The sequence below is a fragment of the Phoxinus phoxinus genome (genome assembly GCF_949152265.1).
Source record: "Phoxinus phoxinus genome assembly, chromosome: 6".
Taxonomy (NCBI): Eukaryota; Metazoa; Chordata; class Actinopteri; order Cypriniformes; family Leuciscidae; genus Phoxinus; species Phoxinus phoxinus.
In genome coordinates this window covers 29,684,325-29,703,334 of record NC_136881.1, presented here as the reverse complement: position 1 = coordinate 29,703,334, position 19,010 = coordinate 29,684,325, and the positions used below count along the sequence as shown (strand labels likewise).

General features: G+C 36.3%; 2 protein-coding genes across 3 annotated transcripts; both read right to left on the bottom strand.

The window, feature by feature from the left end:
• Nucleotides 1-801: 801 nt before the first annotated feature.
• On the bottom strand, nt 802-5,182 carry txna (thioredoxin a). The gene is made up of 5 exons (XM_079616450.1): nt 4,919-5,182; nt 3,374-3,478; nt 3,228-3,293; nt 1,594-1,659; nt 802-1,387 (listed from the first exon to the last, which is right to left on the bottom strand). The coding sequence occupies exons 1-5, from the start codon at nt 4,940-4,942 to the stop codon at nt 1,322-1,324; spliced, it is 327 nt and encodes a 108-aa protein (XP_079472576.1). The 5' UTR covers nt 4,943-5,182; the 3' UTR covers nt 802-1,321.
• Nucleotides 5,183-7,363: 2,181 nt separating this feature from the next.
• faah2a (fatty acid amide hydrolase 2a) lies at nt 7,364-19,010 on the bottom strand. 2 transcript variants are annotated; one of them, XM_079616438.1, is made up of 11 exons: nt 18,654-19,010; nt 17,471-17,553; nt 17,262-17,398; nt 16,977-17,186; nt 15,078-15,197; nt 14,768-14,903; nt 13,533-13,650; nt 13,347-13,466; nt 11,164-11,275; nt 10,765-10,953; nt 7,364-8,580 (listed from the first exon to the last, which is right to left on the bottom strand). In XM_079616438.1, the coding sequence occupies exons 1-11, from the start codon at nt 18,837-18,839 to the stop codon at nt 8,393-8,395; spliced, it is 1,599 nt and encodes a 532-aa protein (XP_079472564.1). In that variant the 5' UTR covers nt 18,840-19,010; the 3' UTR covers nt 7,364-8,392. The 2 variants fall into 2 exon arrangements, with proteins under 2 accessions (XP_079472564.1, XP_079472565.1); XM_079616439.1 differs by having other exon boundaries at nt 18,647-18,901.

The window sequence follows — 19,010 nt, the reverse complement described above, 5'->3', positions numbered from 1 at the left end:
CTACTGCATTACTTTGACACAGCCACCTCTGCTAACATATCACTCTAAATTGCAACATGCATTTTCTGTAAAGCTGCTTTCAAATTATATGCTTTGTAAAAAGCACTATACAAATAAATGTGAGATGAAATATTGATTTACTTTAATCTTTTTATGTATTATGATCTAATTTTTAAAATGTTTTTAATTGCAATCACTCTGCAACCAGTTTTCTTCCTTCAGCATTCATGGAGGATATTTAGGCTACTCGTTCATGTCATCATTACTAAATGAATCCACCAATACTATCACAATTAAGTAAACTGACAAATGTTACTGGGGGACCAAGGAGATACTAATTTAGAGAGAGAACAAATAAAAAGTAATAGTACATGCTCTAAGCTTGCACAATGATGCCGGCCTCTTTTTAATAACCCTAAAACCAGATGAAGAATACAAAATGGTCTGGTATGAAATAAAGCAAAAGTGTGACTGCTAAATGACAGGTAGGGCAAACTGTTGACTTGATGCTACAACATAATCTATGGAAAGCTATTGATAAACAATATTTTGCAACAGACTCATAAAGCAACAAAATAATGGAGCGAACTACTCATCCAATGTTTGAGAAGAGATCAAGGTTGATTCAAGTTAGATTACGGTCAAGGTTGATGCAAGTTAGAGATTACAGTCAAGATTGTTTTAAGTTACGCGCACACACCCACCTTCTGTATTGCCGGTTTATCAGGATGAAAGGGTGCCAATGCTTGGTTTATAAGATCTCCTTGGCGATGACAGAGATGAACTGCTATGGATCGCATTAATTATAATCACCATGCAGACACGACAAAACTAAGAGCTGATGTTGTAAGCAGGCCACTAGCAATTTATGCAGCTACAAAAATGACTTTGGACAAAGATGTTAGAGAAACCTTTAACAATACAAGGCATGAATAGAATAAGCAAACAACAGGCATCCATCACATCAGGGCCTGCGACAATAAACTAGCTAGTGGTGCAGAAATACACTTCAGCGGCAAGATTCATTTGAAAACTTCTGAAGAACATAAACAACATTGTTTTTATTTATTTAATAATTGCGTTTATTGATTTTGAAAAAAAGAAAGACGACATTTAATTCGAGTTATGTGTGAACACATACACAGAGGTAATCATTCATTATGGAAATGGTTGACAGATTTTGTAAGGCAGATTCTGCTAAAATCGTAAAACGATTAGAAAATTAAACTCCCTTGATGAATAACAAAACAAGTGAGTAGTTATTGTACGTGAAATTTGAGCTTGGGCTGCACAGGAAACATTTATGAATGTCAAATCAGGCTTAGTTTTTTAATTGGTTCACCATCTCTTCCAGTTTAGCCTGGTTGGACCCCGAGAAATCGTCCAGCTACAACAGAAAACAAGGGATTAAATCATCCAAACAATAACTGGGAATAAATGAAACACTACATGCATATTCATATAGATATATATGTAACTGACTGCCATACTGATATATGATATACTGACATGATATACGTGCGGTTGATATGCAACTAAAATGAGTTCAATTAAAAGCTTTATGCAGCACTCAGGAAAGACAACAGAACTAACCTTCTTCCCGTTCTTGTAGAAGTGGAATGTTGGCATACATTTGATCTCACAAGACTGGGCAACATCCTGAAAAACACAGAATGTAACTTTTATATTGCTTAAGACTTTTTATTGCTCTCATTCTACTGATTTGAGCTAATGAGACTTGCAGGGCACATTCAGAGCAAGGAATGAAAGCAAAAACATAAGTGTGAATGAAATGTAACCACACCATTTCATGCTTTATTCTAATTCTGCTACCCTCTAGTGGTGTATTTCATGCGTTAAAACAGCTAAATACATAGATGTGCAATCTTTTTCTGCCGATGTGACTTTTTGTTACAGTTACTTCCCTATACAGACATTTCACATTGTATTGCACATACAATACCTGTGACTACACAGCAAGTATTTGCCCAACTATGTTACAAAAAAAAAAAAAAAAAAAAAAGGTTAGGTGACGAGAGCATTTCTTTGATCCAAAGGGATTTGGGCCTAAACACTGAGCAACTATGGTTGCAGTAGAATAAACAGTGAGATTCATGAAAGAAAAGGATATACAGGGAATTTTGACTGGTTTTAAACAAAAAAAAAACACACGTTATATGACTGAGTTCCCAAACAGCAGGCCTCCACCTCTGAACAAAAGATAACATCACTGCGTTCAAATGTTTTATAAGATATTCCGATTTTGGTCAAATTTGCAACTTTGGATAGAAACATCTATTTTAGGCCTACTCTACCTCACGTCGTTCCAAACTCAAAAGACTTTTGTTAGGAACACAAAGAAGATATTTTTTATGAAATCTGAAAGATTTCTGTCTCTCTATTGACTATTCACTCGAAACTGACACTTCAAAACGTTCATAGAGATCTGAAAATAAATCCACATGAATCAAGCACTTTAATCCAAGTTTTCTGAAGAGACACTATTGCTTTATATATATTGAACAGATTTAATTTAGCCTTTCACTCACAAATAAACATTGATCCGCAAACATACATAGGGAACTCTCAAATAAGGTCAAGGAAAGCTCAAACATTATTGACAACAGAAGACTTGGATTAAACCGCACGATACATATGGATTTATGTTACTTTTATTTTGTATGAATGTTTTGAAGCATCAGGGCTTTGGGTGAATAGACTTTCCATAGAAGGACAGAAATCTCAAAGATTTTATTAAAAATATCTTAATTTGTGTTTCAAATAGGGATGCACCGAAATTTAAATTCTGGACAGAAACCGAAAATTCTGGATGCACTTGGCCAAAAACCGAAACTGATTTAAAAAAATGTAATTCCTTATTTTAACATTTTTGTTTGTATAATTGTATTATTAAAAGACTTCTTTAATTGAATACAATACTTTAATAATCTGATATTTAAAGAATAACCACACTTTTATTTAAAGTAACAAATAGTAGACAGAAAATAATATTAAAAACCAATATGTTATTCTTCATTCAGTTCTATGCAACAATCCGATTTAACTGATTTATTTTTTTAACTTATCAAAATAAAGTAGTCCTACTATGTTTGAAGATGCATTATACAGTTTTGTATTGGTGCAGCAAATTATGTGACATGAGTTGGCATTCATTAATTTATAACACTACAGCTCTCTAACAAACAAAACTTCAATAGAAAACTCACCTGTGCATCATCCACGTCCACTTTGAGGAAGACCACATTAGAATAGGAAGGATTTTCAGACAGACCCTACAAGAGAGTTAAATAAGTTGATTCCAACAACCCAATGAACATAGTGATTCAGATGTGAAAAACCAAAGGTTACTTACTTTGTAAAAAGGTGCAATGCTCTGACAAGGCCCACACCACGTGGCTGTAAAGTCGACCACTATAAGCTTATCACCTGCCTCAGCCAGGGCTTTGTCAAAGCCATCCTGTGAACACAAGTCAATGCTGGATTTCAAATTCTGTCACCAATACCATAAAGAGTTATTTTTTTAAAACAAGACAATGTCACTGTGGACCCTTATTTCTATACAGGCAACAACATGTTGGTAATAAATGACAAAGACATGATTACATGAACCTTGTTATCTGCCTTTACATCGTTCCAAACTGTGGAGTAAAAGCAGCCACTCCACCCACATGCTGTCCCAGACCAGCTTTTATTAGTGTGTATTGTATTAGTGTGGGAGCATTGCTAGATGATGCACAAAGATTGATGCTTTGTCTGCTTTTAGAACAATTTTCATTAGTGGAGAAGAGATAAACTAAATGGCTACATTGTCAATAATTAACTATTTGCTTGTTTATAAAACTTGTTTATAGTTGCTTATTTAAAAGGAATATAGTTAATAATGCTTAACTGAATTATATAAATTATTGTTCAGTTAAATGCGTATTTTGTGCACCTCATTTGCTATAATTAAATTGTTATATGTACATACCATAGACTGTAAAAAAATAGGTATACTGACCACATATACCCTCTAGTTACAACACAAAAACCACAATGGTAGACCACTTGTCAATATTTTGTAACGTTAAAATTGGCCTATTTATCAGTTCGGAATCAAACAACACGGTGCCTTTGCATAAATTCAAACAAATAGTAAGAGAAAGTAAACATGATGACAGTTAATGATGTCCTGTCCTGGTGGTATACACCGTCTTGCCTCTTTCACTGCGGAAAATTGTCACACACAAAAAAAACTCGGAAGACTCCAACCCACGTGATTTGATGGCGCGCTTCGTCTCATCAGGCCGCGATCACAGAAATAAACAAAATAATACAGGAGTCAGAGTGTGATATTTTAGTTATTAAAGTAAAAACCGTATATGAGAACACGTTTTTTTTTAACGGTAGAATGAGACGACATTGCGTGGTCTTAAGCAGGAAGTTGTGTAACATGTAGCGGCTTCCCAGCTGCCGCAAAACTATGTCACGTTATTTCACGTGCATTGGTTCATAATTTTACAACAAAACTGTTGGAGTGCGAATAACGTGATATGAGAGTGGCATTTTAGGGAGCTTTAATCATTTTTAGCTTCCGGCAGTTGTTGTGGCTAAGGTAACGTTACCGTTAGACATAACGTTAGCTGGTGTAAAGAACTGGTTAGCAGATAGGCTAACTAACGTTAACTATTTTTCAGAATCTGAACTAGCATATTTAATTTGATAATTTGCGAATTCTTACACAGGACGGTTACATTTTCGACTAACTTAATTGAAATCGATTTGATGGGCAGCTAAAGGCTCTTGTGCAGTTAGTCAGCAAAACGTGTCCTCCCTATTCATACCGCGTGAATTTGCTTATTTTTTGGTGGAATTCATTTTTAAATGAAGCTCTGTTGAATCAAGCTATCGCTCTTACCTGATCTTCGATGATGATGATCATTTTATCGATTTCCTGCTGCCTCGAGCTCAGAGAACAAACCTCAACACGCTCGCCCAGAAATGGACCGTCCGTCTGCCTGCATGAATCAAGCGTGTACGTGTAGTTTACATCATCGATTCGTTCAAAAAGCCCTGCCCATAAACGCGTTCTCGCGGGCGGACTGAGGCTAGAAATGCACCATTATATGGGACTCTGTAATGTGGGAGTATACTGGACATTCTTTCTAAAATAAGCTTCTGTAAATAATCCCCCCTCCCCAACATGTTTTAGATATTTTACAGAAGTTGTTAAATCCACGTGTCGTGTTAAATTTGACAGACATCTCAAGCAGTTAAACTGTCAAACAAAGCAGTCAACCCTGATTTTATATTGATATTATAATTTCTAGCTTTGCATGATCATATAGTTGATGGCATTCCATTCTTTGCATGTCGCATTGTTTTTTCCTCGTCTGTTATCAGAACAGACACTTTTAAATTTGCATAACATTTTTTTTTTTTACATGTGATCTACAATTCACTTATGTTAACTTTACAGTGATTGTACATTTATATTAAAACACTTTGTAAGCCAGTGTCAACTGGCCATTTTTTTAGCATTGCAATATAACTTGTTGAATTCATTTTGTTTCTGATTATCACAGTGCAGATATTTTATCAAATAAACGTGTCCTTTTTTTGGGCCTTTTGCACCTTAAAATAAGGTGTGAAAGATAACAGCAAATATGTTCATAGAACATTCATGCTGAAAATCATGAATATTTTTATTTACACTCATGCAAGCTCTACCACAGGTGATGAATGACGTGTGCTAAAAACAGCCCATTAAATATCAAAATGAATGGTAAAGCAATGAGTAAATGAAAAAATAATGCATGTATATTTAAATGTGTTTTCATGAAAAAATGTTACCAGTGGTCACACAAATTGCCCACATAAGTAATTCTCATGTCTAGTGCCATGTGCTGTTCCTTTTTTCTGCTCTTTAGAACTTCACTCAGCCTGTTCTGTGATGTCTCGTTCCATCCCATCCAATCACATGTTAATCATTTTCTTTGAACACTGATGAAAAATGCATGAGATGATGGTGATGAGTGTGTTGTAATAGGATCTGGAATAATTGCTCTTTGAAGTCTTTGAGTTGTTGTCATGTTGCCACAGATACGAAACACTGCCTCTAGCAGCTATTCACCGATTCCAGGTGTCCTATGTCTCCATCATTTGGAAAGGAAGCCTTATAGCCGCTTTAAGGTCATGTGAGTGTGGTTGTATAGCCCTAAACGTTTGACTGAGGCATGAACATCACGTTTTAGTTTAATAATGAGATCTTAGGCGGTCTGAGAAGGTTTTCATTGTGGAGGAACTTATTTATAAACATCTGGTTTAAACTTTGGGGTAAATGATGCTAAATATGTTAGAATACTATTACAACTGATTAAACCAATAGATAATCAGAAAAAATGACTTCAATAAAAGTCCATTTGCTTACAAATGAACTATCACACATTTTACAAGTAGGCTACCTGGATAAATGCAAACCCTCACAAATCGATTGTCATTATTGAATGCCATAAAAAAAAAAACTTCAGGAACAAAAAAGAACAGAAAAGTCATTTTGTGGACTGCCGAAGCATCAAGTGCCGATAACATGGTCTACAGTCCATATCTCAGATCTGATTTAAAAGCCAACAGTTTTACAGAGACTATTGTTAGCATGTTAATGACAGCTCTCATGTCTGCAGCTGTAGAGCGGTGATTGTAAAGTGGACGTGTCTCGCTCATTCCATTTCCTAGGTGTTTTGATCTCAGCCATAGAGTGTTGACAGATAACAAGTGAAACAATAGATTGAAAACATGGAAATAGGCCCCAATATAAATAGGGGACAAACTGGAGGCAAAAGAGTGTCAACTGATCACTCCCTAACATAAGAGTAAAGGGAACATGTGCATTTTTGGCTGAATTTAGCTTTTAATATTAATAATGTACCCAAACCAAATTGTTACTTAAAACTGAATACAAATTTCACATTTCTTTTTAATTTTCTGAAATAGTGTACACTCTAGAGTAGACATGCCATACTGTGTAATACTGTCATCTTGTGGTCACATGGTGCTATGATCAAAATGATGCATGACCTTGGACTGACCATCACAAAATATAGAGAACATTTTCATTTAAAATATTAAAAGCCATTTCTACTCTGCAAAAAATTATAAATGATATATAACTTAAAATGTGCTTGCATTTAAATGAAATGATTTTGTTATAATTGTAGGTTACACCAAGGATCATATCATGAATAAATATCTTAAATATATATATATATTTACATTAAAAATACTTTCTACAATCCCAGTTTAATGTGTAGACTTAAGTACGCCATTTGTAGCTTCTTGAAATGATTAGAAATTGTGGTGGTTTCAAGTTCAACATGTTTTGCAACAAAGCTTGTTTTATTGGCACAATCTAATGGGTGAATTTGAGTCATTTTTAATATTGTGATATACTTATCTTTGATTGGAGAGAGAAAGAAAAAATAAAGTCTTCAGTTATGTGAAATATCCTTATATCCAACAGATTTTGACCCTTATGTCTTTATTCATGATCCCTTAAGAATTACACAATAAATAAAATAAATGCATGTCATGTCGTTCATTTTTTTCTTTTGAAATTATGTTTTATGTTGATGTCCCGTTTGACATATCTGAGAATTTATGTTAAACACATCATCAACATTCACATACCCCCAAAGCCATATTTATAAATATATTATCCAAGAAGACAGATATAACACTCAATATTTGGGAAAAATCTAATTAAAAGAGTCATTTTTATTTAGTCTTACTGCTTTAGGTAATTTATTTAATACATCAGCAATGTTTGAACAGATTTTTCAGAGAAGCCACAACAAAATATGAGTAATAAAGGCTAAGAAAACAAAGGTGCACCAATGCCCAACATTTAAAATTCTCCAGTGTGTTTACATCATTGAGTGCAACAAAACTTCTTCCTTCTAAAACACTAAAGCCTGCTTATGGCATATTCTAATCATAAAACAGATTTGTCAGAAGAAAGAGCCTGCTCTTGAAAAGCTTGTTAAGAGGACACAATGAACAGCACAAATGCTTGTTCAAACATCATTGTTTTCAGTGCATGAAAGTAAAAAAAAAAAGTACTGTTATGAATTGCAGTATTTCTCACATAGTTATAAAGTTATTAAATGTCTCATGTAATCATCCAGTTTATTATGAATAAAATAAAGTTTTCATATATCAAGGTAAACACAAACGCAGCCCTCTGAAACATGTCAGTTAATGTAAAATGCATTCTGCACTTAAAAAACAGAACAAACGTAACTAAGCTTTGGATAGTGACATGCTGTAAATGTGGTACAGTACGTGTGGTTGGTTATGTGGTCCAGTTGTTGCAGATACAGATGCATGAGATGGATTAAGGCTTGGCAGTCGTCTTGCCTGGTTCCTTCCAGCCACCAAAAGCTTTCTCCAGGTAGAGGGCAGTGGCCAAAGAGAGACGGTCCTGTAATTTACCTGTCACAATCTGTACGCCCAGGGGCAAACCCTCCACGCTCAGCCCTAATGGACACTGGGTCACTGGCAGACCCAGGATATTAAAGATACCTGCAGAGAATAGAACCGCTTAGAGCATAGACCCCTCTGGGAAAGTGGCCCATTAATACCACGACACACCAAGCCGACGATCGGCTGAGCATCTCTCAGCTCAGTTTTTGCAGTATGTCAACACTGTTGGCAGCTTTTTTAGTCTACTAAATATAATTAACTGAATAACAGGCTAGTATAGGTAAAAGTCACATTTTATACTAAAATAAATGTTCCTAAGTAGCAACTAGTTTCTTTTCCTTTATTAGAGAAAAATTAGAGAGTTTTTACCAGATTCAGTGGATCTTGAACTTGTTTGTTTTTGTTGTCCAGGCTGGTGTAGCTATTTAATGACTTTTGATGAGGTTCCTTTGCTTCATCCACACAGTTGTCATCAGCAGAAAAATCCTTCTCTACGAATGCGTTGGTTAGTTATTTTCCCGCTCTTGCTACAACATGGCAGCTACGCAAATGGATTTTTAAACTGCAATCGCAGTTTACTATTATATTTCTAATTTTGGTGTTGTAATTTAAAGGGCACCTATTATGGAATTTTGAAATGTACCTTTCATGTAGTGTGTAACATAGATCTAAGTGAACAAAAACATCCGGCAAAGTTTGAAATATGAAAGTGCACCGTATATAAAGTTATTGTCTTTCAAAAGTAAGAGTCGACTCGGAGTCATTTTTATGAATCGTTAGAAGACCGAAGCTTTTTCTCTGACTAGATGACGTCAACTTGTCAAGTTATTTGAATACGATACGCCCACTTATTGCGCTCCAAGGCCAGGGAAAACTTGAAAACATCATGGCGACGAGACGCTGTGTTCTGAAGTGCGACTCAAGACAACTTTTTTCCTCTGCCCAAGGAGGAGCATTTGAAGACTAAGTGGCTACAATTCATATATACAACTATACCACAGAAGTGGTAGTTCTGCGCCATTTTGAGGACGATTGCTTTAAATGCACTCAAACTTGGATCCGCGAGCCGGCTGATATTGAAGGAAGGTTCAGTTCCAAGTGTCCAGCATCAGCTTCCTCCTCCGTATCACAACCTGTAAGTGTTATTAATAATTGTTGCTTTTATGTTTTATGTAGCATGCTTAATAATTATGTTGTTTGTTGAGTAAGCACCGTTTAGCTTCTAGGTCTTCAATGACAATTGTATTGAGATATGTGAAGTGTTTGTCGTTGTTTTCGGAGTTGTCTTAAAGAATAGAATAATACCTCGTAGTAACGTAACTGCATTTTTTTTTTTTTTGTAAAAACATTATGTTTATGCATCGGGCTAATGCAAACAAAGACTGATTGTGCTTTTACAATATGAACTCTGGGCTATATGCTCGCTAACATAACATTAAATTCTTTATCTTATTTTAATTTTTTTTACTACAAACTACAAAGCAGTGGACTATAATCATTATAATAACACAATTTAATTGATAAAAGCATCATTGTACTCCGTGTTAAACAATAAGTATTATCTCTGTAAACACTGCTGGGTCATCTGACCAATCAACGCAGATTAGCGTCGCGCAAAGGAGGGGTTTGGAAAAATGAGTCGTTGAACGAATCATTTGGGAGTCGGTGAGCAAATCAGGTCAAAATAAATGCATATTATACGACAACAAAAGTGTTTTTTGTCATTGCATGCATGTAAAACTGTTGTTGGGGACTCCCAAAACAACATTAGGAACATTTTAAATGTCATAATAGGTGCCCTTTAAGGGAAGAAATAAAATAATACAGACATAATTGAAATGCGGGACACTGATTACGTATTGCTGGATGCGGGACAAATCTCCCAATTTCGGCTGTTCTAATTTTACATCATCTGACCAGAGAATTCAAATATGCATATATTTTCATAACGACATGGCTGCCTGAATGAAGAAAGTGATCATCATTACTCATATTCAAAATAGTAAGAAAGTGCTGCTTTGTTCACGGTTTGTATATCCACCGCTATAGTTAAGGTTTCTCATTTTGAATTTTGAAAATAGACACCTGTCACCTCACCTACTGATATATAGTGTAATTTCCTCTCACGCAGGTGTAGAACGTTCCTACTAGTTGGCCAAGCACAGCTTTAAACCTGGACGCATGTGAGGTGATGCCACAGTCAGCTTTCGTTGACGCTAGTTCTTTGATGTTGGTTTGGTGTGTCGCGGTCTTAAAAAATGGATTAAAACCAACAACACTTACCAGTGTATGAGAAGTTAAAGGGCGTGAAAACGGGGTGGTGGTGTTTTGGGGCAATCTGTGGATGAGAGGGGTACAGCAGCACTCCATCTGTTCCTAGTAACTTCTCCAACTCCTGCTGCAGACTCTCCTTCTGCTGTATAATGAATGAAGATGGATGGGAACTCTGGAATAGCTCAACTAGAGCCAGACCTGAGAAAGAAAGACAGAAAGGGACACTATTATCATATGCATTTATCTTCAGATACACTGAATAGTCTCAGAAACACACTTTGGATAATTTTGGGAACACTCATCACAAGAAGACTTGCTAGCACTGATTTGCATCAGAATTTGTGAGACATGGAGCGAAAGAGGAATTCAAAGTTAAACGTGCACAAGCTTATTTGCTGTATCACACACCTATTGCTGCTATAGTGTGAGAAGAAAACCCCAGAAACCACTTGAACAGCTCCCAGACTGGCCAGACCTTCTTCCCGCCTTTACTCATTAGCTCCGAAAATGAGGTGGGAGGCTGAGATGGAAAGAAATGACAAAACCATCTGATAAAAACTACACTGACAACTAGAACATCATTCATGTTATGCAGCACCCCAAATACAGTATACAAATGAATATGGTTGTATTGTAAGAAAGCATGTGAGTGATTCTACAATTGCAGGTACATTTGGTGTCCAAAGTCATTGTTTTTTTATTTTTTCTTTATTTTTTTTATTATTCTAATCATTTGTTACTCATTGTCATGGGTCACAAGCTAAAAATCACGATTTATTGTCGTCTGAATTCGTTTATTTTCATCATGTATCATTGTGTAATCAAAACATTTTATTTTACTTTTCTTTTTGATAATATTTCATTTATAAACGCCCTAAATTTTCCTAATTCTACAACATTAAAGGAACACTCCGACTTTTTGGGACTTTAGCCTATTCAACTTATCCCCCAGAGTTAGATAAGTCCATACATACCTTTTTCATCTCCTTGCGTGCTAAAAGTCTGTTTGACGCACCCACCGCTAGCCTAGCTTAGCACAAAGACTGGATGTAAATGGTTGCAGCTAGCATACTAATCCAAATAAGTGACAAAATAACGCAAACATTTTCCTATTTACATGTTGTGATTTGTATAGTCACAGAGTGTACAAAAAACAAAGTCACATGAGACACAGACATATTTTAACTGTATAAATACTGGGAACTATATTCCCTCATTTCCCTGAAGGCGAAGCACTGCTACTTGGGCGGAGTGATAACCGCAGCACCTGAGACGCGCTCTGAACGAACTCTCTGCTCCTCACCACGGCTCGTCTCAGGTGCTGCGGTTATCACTCCGCCCAAGTAGCAGTGCTTCGCCTTCAGAGAATATAGTTCCCAGTATTTATACAGTTAAAATATGTCTGTGTCTCATGTGACTTTGTTTTTTGTACACTCTGTGACTATACAAATCACAACATGTAAATAGGAAAATGTTTGTGTTATTTTGTCACTTATTTGGATTAGTATGCTAGCTGCAACCATTTACATCCAGTCTTTGTGCTAAGCTAGGCTAGCGGTTGGTGCGTCAAACAGACTTTTAGCACGCACGGAGATGAAAAAGGTATGTATGGACTTATCTAACTCTGGGGGATAAGTTGAATAGGCTAAAGTCCCAAAAAGTCGGAGTGTTCCTTTAAATTGTTTAATAACTTTTATCTTATAAAAAAGCGTGTCCATAAATCTTGCATCAATTCTGTTACTGTACTATACTTTAAATTGGTGGAATTATCTCCCACAACTGTGAGATACAGGAATGATGTCACTTTCCTTCACTGATAAAGGTCTGAAGCACTGAAAGGTATGTTTGCTCTCTCTGAGAAAATATTTTAATCTACAAAGTTCTTACAGCAAGAGTTATTTTGTAAAACGTCAAAACAATATCAAAAGGAAACCAGAATTGATCACTGATGGGTTGTTTAGTTGCATTTATGCTAGCAAGTGAAGTTTTTGGCTAAAAAGTTTAAAATGGTCAATTCTGTTACCGTCAAACTCTGTTACCAAGGTAGAGTAACAATGTTGACAGAATGTAACAGAATTGACAGTAACAGAGTTGACAAACAACGCACTAAAGAATTCTTTTTTTCTTTTTTTTCGTTATAAGTAAAAAAAAAAAAAAGGAAGTAACTTGTGTTTGGCAAGCAATGAATTATTAAAACTGAATATGTTTTCAATAAGATACTGGAATTAATTTCTGTAAGAGAACAGTTCTTAACCTTTTGCAATGCAAAATGTATCTCCAATTGTAGAATCACTCATGTATATAAAAAGTGTAAGGTCTCTGCTCTAGTTAAGCTCTGACACCAAAACTTAATTAGAACTTCATTATTTACACAATAGCAAAAATATCAAGAGGACGCTTAACTGAATGAAAATAAAGAGCTAAACTTAGCCTTTGCTCAGTGAGAGATTGAAAGTTATCTTATGGTAGTCAACAATCTTCTGAAATTGAGTTTAATATTTTATCCAATATATTCATTTAATCCATGTTATGTACAATAAAGCCATGGAAATTGTATGTACATAAAAATTGTTATGCCCAAAAATACACACCTTTCCATCCATGCCAGGTGAAGCCATCATAGTTCCCCAGATCTGAAAGGAGTATTTGAGCTGTGGGATGAACAGCTCTTGAACCTTAACCCCAAGGTCTGCCTCTAAGCGTTTGACCACCTAAAAAATAAAGCTCATTTTAAGATAAATATTAATTGACTGAAACTCATACACACATGCACTTACCATCTTCTGTGCATGAAGCAGCTGTGCGTCCACTGGAGAGACTAAATGAGAGCCCCCATTGTGGGGAACAGAGAAGAATCTCAGCTTTTTCAAATCTACTTCATCAGAGAGAGACAGTCTAAAGAGAGTGAAATAGACAGAGATACGTTTTCATTTGGGATGCATTCGTAGTAATAGGGGTTGATTTAAACCATTAATAATAATCAAGACGAAACAGTAAGATGAAGGCCACACAGTGAATATACTTCAAGGAAAAAACAATGAAACTATAATGCTACCGTTACACTACCATTCAAAAGTTTGGAGTCAGTAGGAAAAATTAAAGGTACACAATGTAACGTTTGGCCCTCTGAAGTCGTTATTGTAGATAACCATTAAAGGGATGGTTCGGAGTAATTTCAACCTTGGGTCCTTTGCACCATGACCTCGAGCCAAACCCCAAAAGTTAGAGCTTATTTAGAGATATCAGCCGAATGGCTTAGTGCAGGCGCTAATGGATCCAAGGTCGTATCTCGAGAATACTGCAAATTTTTTCAAGATTTTGACAGCTTATGTTATCTACTGGCGGGTTTTTTTATCATTCAAATTTGGCTGGCTGGCTGATCTCGTAAATTACCCCACTAATAATGCCCGGAATGGTTACGGACTTCTTCAGTAGTACAAATAGGTTCTGTACTCATAGAATGAGGTATTGGAAAGTTTGTAAGTACAGTACATCAGGAGTTTATTTAAATAACACTTGCGTGATCTCTTATGTTACCACTAAACCGGACGTCGAGGTCCCTTCCGAGGTCGTGATGCAAAGGACCCTAGGTTGAAATTACTCCAAACCATCCCTTTAATGAGCAAAAACTGTTTTCAACATTGACAATAAGAAGCAATCAGCACCTTAGAATGATTTCTGAAGGATTAGGTGACACTTAAAACTGGAGTAATGGCTGCCTTGCCATCACAGTAATAATTACATTTTAAAATGTATTAAACAGAAAATGGTTATTTTAAATTGTAATAGTATTTTTCATTACTGTGTATTTTTATCAAATAAATGCAGCCTTGGTGAGCATATGAAACTTCTTTTAAAAAATCGTACAAACCCCAAACTTTCGAATCATAATGAAAATGCTATGCAATTATTTCTGTCATGTTGCACTTATGTAAAAAGTTCATATTTGCTTACAGTGTTGCTGTGAAGACCATATCTATCTAATTATTTTGTAAATATCATATTATATTACTTGTTTGCATTGGGTCCTCCCATGATGCTTAGCATGGGAATCAGGTCTTCTGCATAGCGGCACATAGGTCCTGTACACAGAAATCCCATCTGCAGTCCCGAGGTGGGAGGATACTGTCCATCATTGCTTACGATACCTTTATGTACAGAGAAAACCAAATGTAGTTTGCGTTTCCGTATGTCCTTAACCAACATTATTACAATTACAACGTTAAGTATATACACACAGTAGAAACCACAAACTCCCTCTGTAGACTGTCACCATATTCTACTAACCAACACACGCACACAACTGCACCCATTCTTCTTACCTAATGATGGCTTGTGTCCGAAGATACCATTGAAAAAGCAGGGAATACGGATACTACCCCCGATATCTGACCCAACTCCAATCACAGAGGCACCACCACCCAATATACTGCCCTCACCTCCTGCAAGTGACAGAATTAACTACAATTAATTTTCATAAATGTGGCCCTGGCAGTCATATTGGACATATAGTGACACCTAGTGGAGAGGATTAAACACACACACACACACACACATATATATATATATACAAATTAATTATACTGCATTAGACTAACTGGGAAGGGTCCCAGCACTTGCACATTGTTGTCCTAATGTTAGTTTAATTGCTTCTATTGCTCTCCTCATTTGTAAGTCACTTTGGATAAAAGCGTCTGCAAAATTATTAAATGTAAATGTAAAGTGATCGTGTCTCTTTAGAAAATGTATGGATTAGTTTTAAAATCTCTTTATGAACTTTTTGAAGTATCAAAGAGTCCGTTGTGTAGCGGTCTATGGAGAATACAGAAAGCTCTTTGATTTGATCAAAAAAATCAAATTTGTATTTCGAAGATGAACGAAAGTCTTACGGGTTTGGAACAACATTAAGGTGAGCAATTAAAGAATTTTCATTATTGGGCTAATTCACCTTTGGCTAAGCCCCGCCCCCCTTAGTTACTGTTGCTACGTCCATCAACTTCATATGGGCTCTGGTTTGGTATCAACATGGCTTATGCTGTGACAGCTCTTCCTGCTGAAATTTTATCAAACTTTTATAAAGCAGCAAATAAAGTGTCCGATAGAAATAGGCAAAAGGGGCTGCAATATGCGTTTGAAGGCTATATTCAAGACATACAGGTGAAACGCAAGCAACAACAAGGCATCCAAATAGAGGCAAAAGCATAATGGTCACAGTCAAAAAATGAACCACCGCATATCCTAATCGAGACGGAGGCTGGGACTAACAATATCAAGGAGCAACACTGTTCATGCAAAGCTGGGTCGGTCTCTATTCACTTCTATAATCTTTATTACAAAGCAAACGGACTACGCGAGTATAAGTTGTATTTATTAGCAGCGTGTGCTAGCGTATCAACAAATAGGATAGAGAACCGAAATCATAACCTAAACCAGCATAAAACTGTCTAACTAGTATAACTTCACAGTAAGGTTAAAAGCAAAATTTATCTTAGAGCACACAAAAGTGTGCTTGTTGATCCTTGAGGGGTTTCGCTGACTGAGGACGTCCACACAGTTTAATCCAAAAACGACACTTGTCAGGATTTGACTTCAGTTTTGGGAAGGGACAAAAACGGACCCCCCCCCCTGTGTTACAGGTGGGGGGGGGTCCGTTTTTGTCCGTTTTTGTAATCTGTGTTACAAATACCCCAGGCACAACGTTTAACCATATTTTTTATAAAACTACGACGGTAATAGCCTGCCGAGACCAAAAATATGAGACGCCTGCGTTATGGAGCGCTGTGAAAAAGTGTCGGACCTCTGTGGGAGTTCTTGGCTGCGCTGTGATTGGTCAATCTACATTCTAGGGTGTGGCTTAGCCAAAGGCGAATTATAATACGAGTAGATTCTTTATCTTGTGTGAGTTTTTATTGACTTGTGCATACATTTATTGAAACAATAATTTTCTGTAAAGCTGCTTTGAAACAATATGTATTGCAGTGAAAAGAGCTAGACAAAAATAGTTTTTTAGTCAAAATTTTTTTTTTATAATTAAATAACTACATTTAAATTACCAAAAATCTTTAACAGTAAAAGAAATGTATGCAAAACTCCTAAAAGTGCATAAAAATGAACAACCATGTCTACAATTGTATAATGATTATGAAATAAGAGTGAGCGCATGTTGGATTTTTCTGGCAGTTTTACTATGGTTAAAGTGTCAGGATGTGTATAAAAATGACCTGAGCTGCCGCCTGCAATTCTCTCAAAGTCATAGGGGTTGTTAGTGATGCCATAGAGGTGGTTGTGGGACTCTAGCCACATACAGAGCTCACTGCAGTTAGTTACACCCAGTGGAATCGCTCCCGCCCTCTTCAACAGTGCAACAGATGGGGCATCTGCCCCTGAAACCAGATCCCGTCTGCTCAACAGTCCTGTCGAGTTAGGCATGCCTGTTAGGAAGAAGAAGAAAAAAGTGTCACCCTACAGACATATACCATTCTGGAATGAAGAGTTAAACAATATACCTTGCAGAGCAAAGGCCTCTTTAACAGTGATGGGTACCCCAAGTAGAGGTAGCCTGTCCTCCAACACATCCTCTCCTCCCGTCTCCTCCTCTATTAGTTTGTCTACCTGTGCGGCTTCCTGAAGCGCTGCAGAAAACCTGAACAAATGAAGAATGTGTGTTCAGAGTCAGAATGAAATGTAGGATGATTTTGCCCTTGACCTCCCTCACCTGTCCTTCACCATGGCATTGATAAGTGGGTTGACTTCCTGAATGCGGTCAATGTAGGCCTGTACCACTTCAACACTTGTTACCTAGAGATATTTGAAGGAAATCAATAAGTGTTTGGAATGCATAATGCAGTAAAAGTCACTACAGCTCACAAATGTATACAAAAATGAGTGTGGGTACCGAACTGGAAGACAATACACAGATTCAAAACTTAGGTCAGATCTATTGTGAATATAATTCATGTAGCTAAATGCATAGATAAATGTGCACTATATCTGTCTGTTCTCCAATAAAGAAATATAATTGTAAATAAATGATAAATATATATCAATAATACATTTAAGTAATATAACAGTCTGGGGTTATTGGGTGCTTTTTTGATTACTTGAAATCTCAAAAAATGAAACTTCAAAATATTTTTCATCAAAGCATTTCCTGGAATAAAAAAAATTAAATCATATCCTTTGATAGTATGATGGGTAGGCTTTTTATATATATTGTATGCAAATATGATGTGTTATAGTAATAACATTTGTCACTTTTGGAGAAAAAGTTTGACAAGTGTTGAAAAATAACTTTGTACTAACGTTATATGTTTTTTTTAATATATGAGTCACAAACTTATATTTTAAAACTTCTATATTATACTATCATCATTTGACACTATATTATCAAGCAGTTCCTTTTAAAAGGGGGGAACTGAAAATAAATTAGATTTTCAGACAAAATAACTGGCTTCATACACAGACCCGACCTTAATTGCATACTTAAGACCTTAACAATATAGGATGGTTTCATAAGTACTGCTGACCTTTGAACAGCCTTGAAAACTCGTGAAATCCTCTACCAATGTGTAAATACGTTCCCACTCTGATTACCTACATTATTAGCTGAACTATTTTTAGAAAACAAACTGTGATGTTATGTTAATAAACTACGCTGTGTGTGGTAAAAAAAAAAGAAAAGTGAAATACAAATAAAACTGTACGTTTTTAAGAAACTACTACAACTCCCAGCATTCATTGCAATTCACCTCGTCGCATCTCTTCCTGATTGGTGTGACTGTGAAATAATGATCTTTACCGTAGCGTCATTCAAAGTGTAACCAACATGTCATTACGGTCATGCTGTTAATTATAATGATCAACATATAGAGCCTATGGAGTTTTTATTTACATCTTACTTCCTTCCGACGAATCTTTCGTGCAAGCTGCATGGCTGAGAGCAGCAGAAGTGGGTTAGTGATGGGTGGGAGTCGCGAAACTCCATGCCGTTGCTGAGGTGCAAATAACTTAAAAGCGGCGAATAACATCCACATCACAGCTCGAAGCAGTCGGCTTAAAAACCGCTCGAACCGGGTTAAAGCCATCGTCAATGAGCAGCGATGACACCACCGTACTGGTGACTACGTACGCAGCTTGGTTTGAAAGTGAAAACAGAATTGACTCTTTACTGCCCTCTGCATGCAGAGTGCTGTTACTGAATCATTGCACTTGGATACATGGAGACTAATGTTACAAAGGCCATACATTACCAGTCA

Excerpts from the sequence above, each read along its gene's own strand:
- txna (XM_079616450.1), bottom strand. The coding sequence starts at position 4,942 with ATGATCATCATCATCGAAGATCAG. Across the intron at positions 3,294-3,373 it reads GCATTGCACCTTTTTACAAA|GGTCTGTCTGAAAATCCTTC; the intron begins GTAAGTAACCTT and ends ACTCTCTTGTAG. Across the intron at positions 1,660-3,227 it reads TGGACGTGGATGATGCACAG|GATGTTGCCCAGTCTTGTGA; the intron begins GTGAGTTTTCTA and ends TGTGTTTTTCAG.
- faah2a (XM_079616438.1), bottom strand. The coding sequence starts at position 18,839 with ATGGCTTTAACCCGGTTCGAGCGGTTTTTAAGCCGACTGCTTCGAGCT. Across the intron at positions 13,651-14,767 it reads GGAGGACCCAATGCAAACAA|ACTGTCTCTCTCTGATGAAG; the intron begins GTAATATAATAT and ends CACTCTCTTTAG. Across the intron at positions 8,581-10,764 it reads CTTTAACTTCTCATACACTG|GTATCTTTAATATCCTGGGT; the intron begins GTAAGTGTTGTT and ends TATTCTCTGCAG.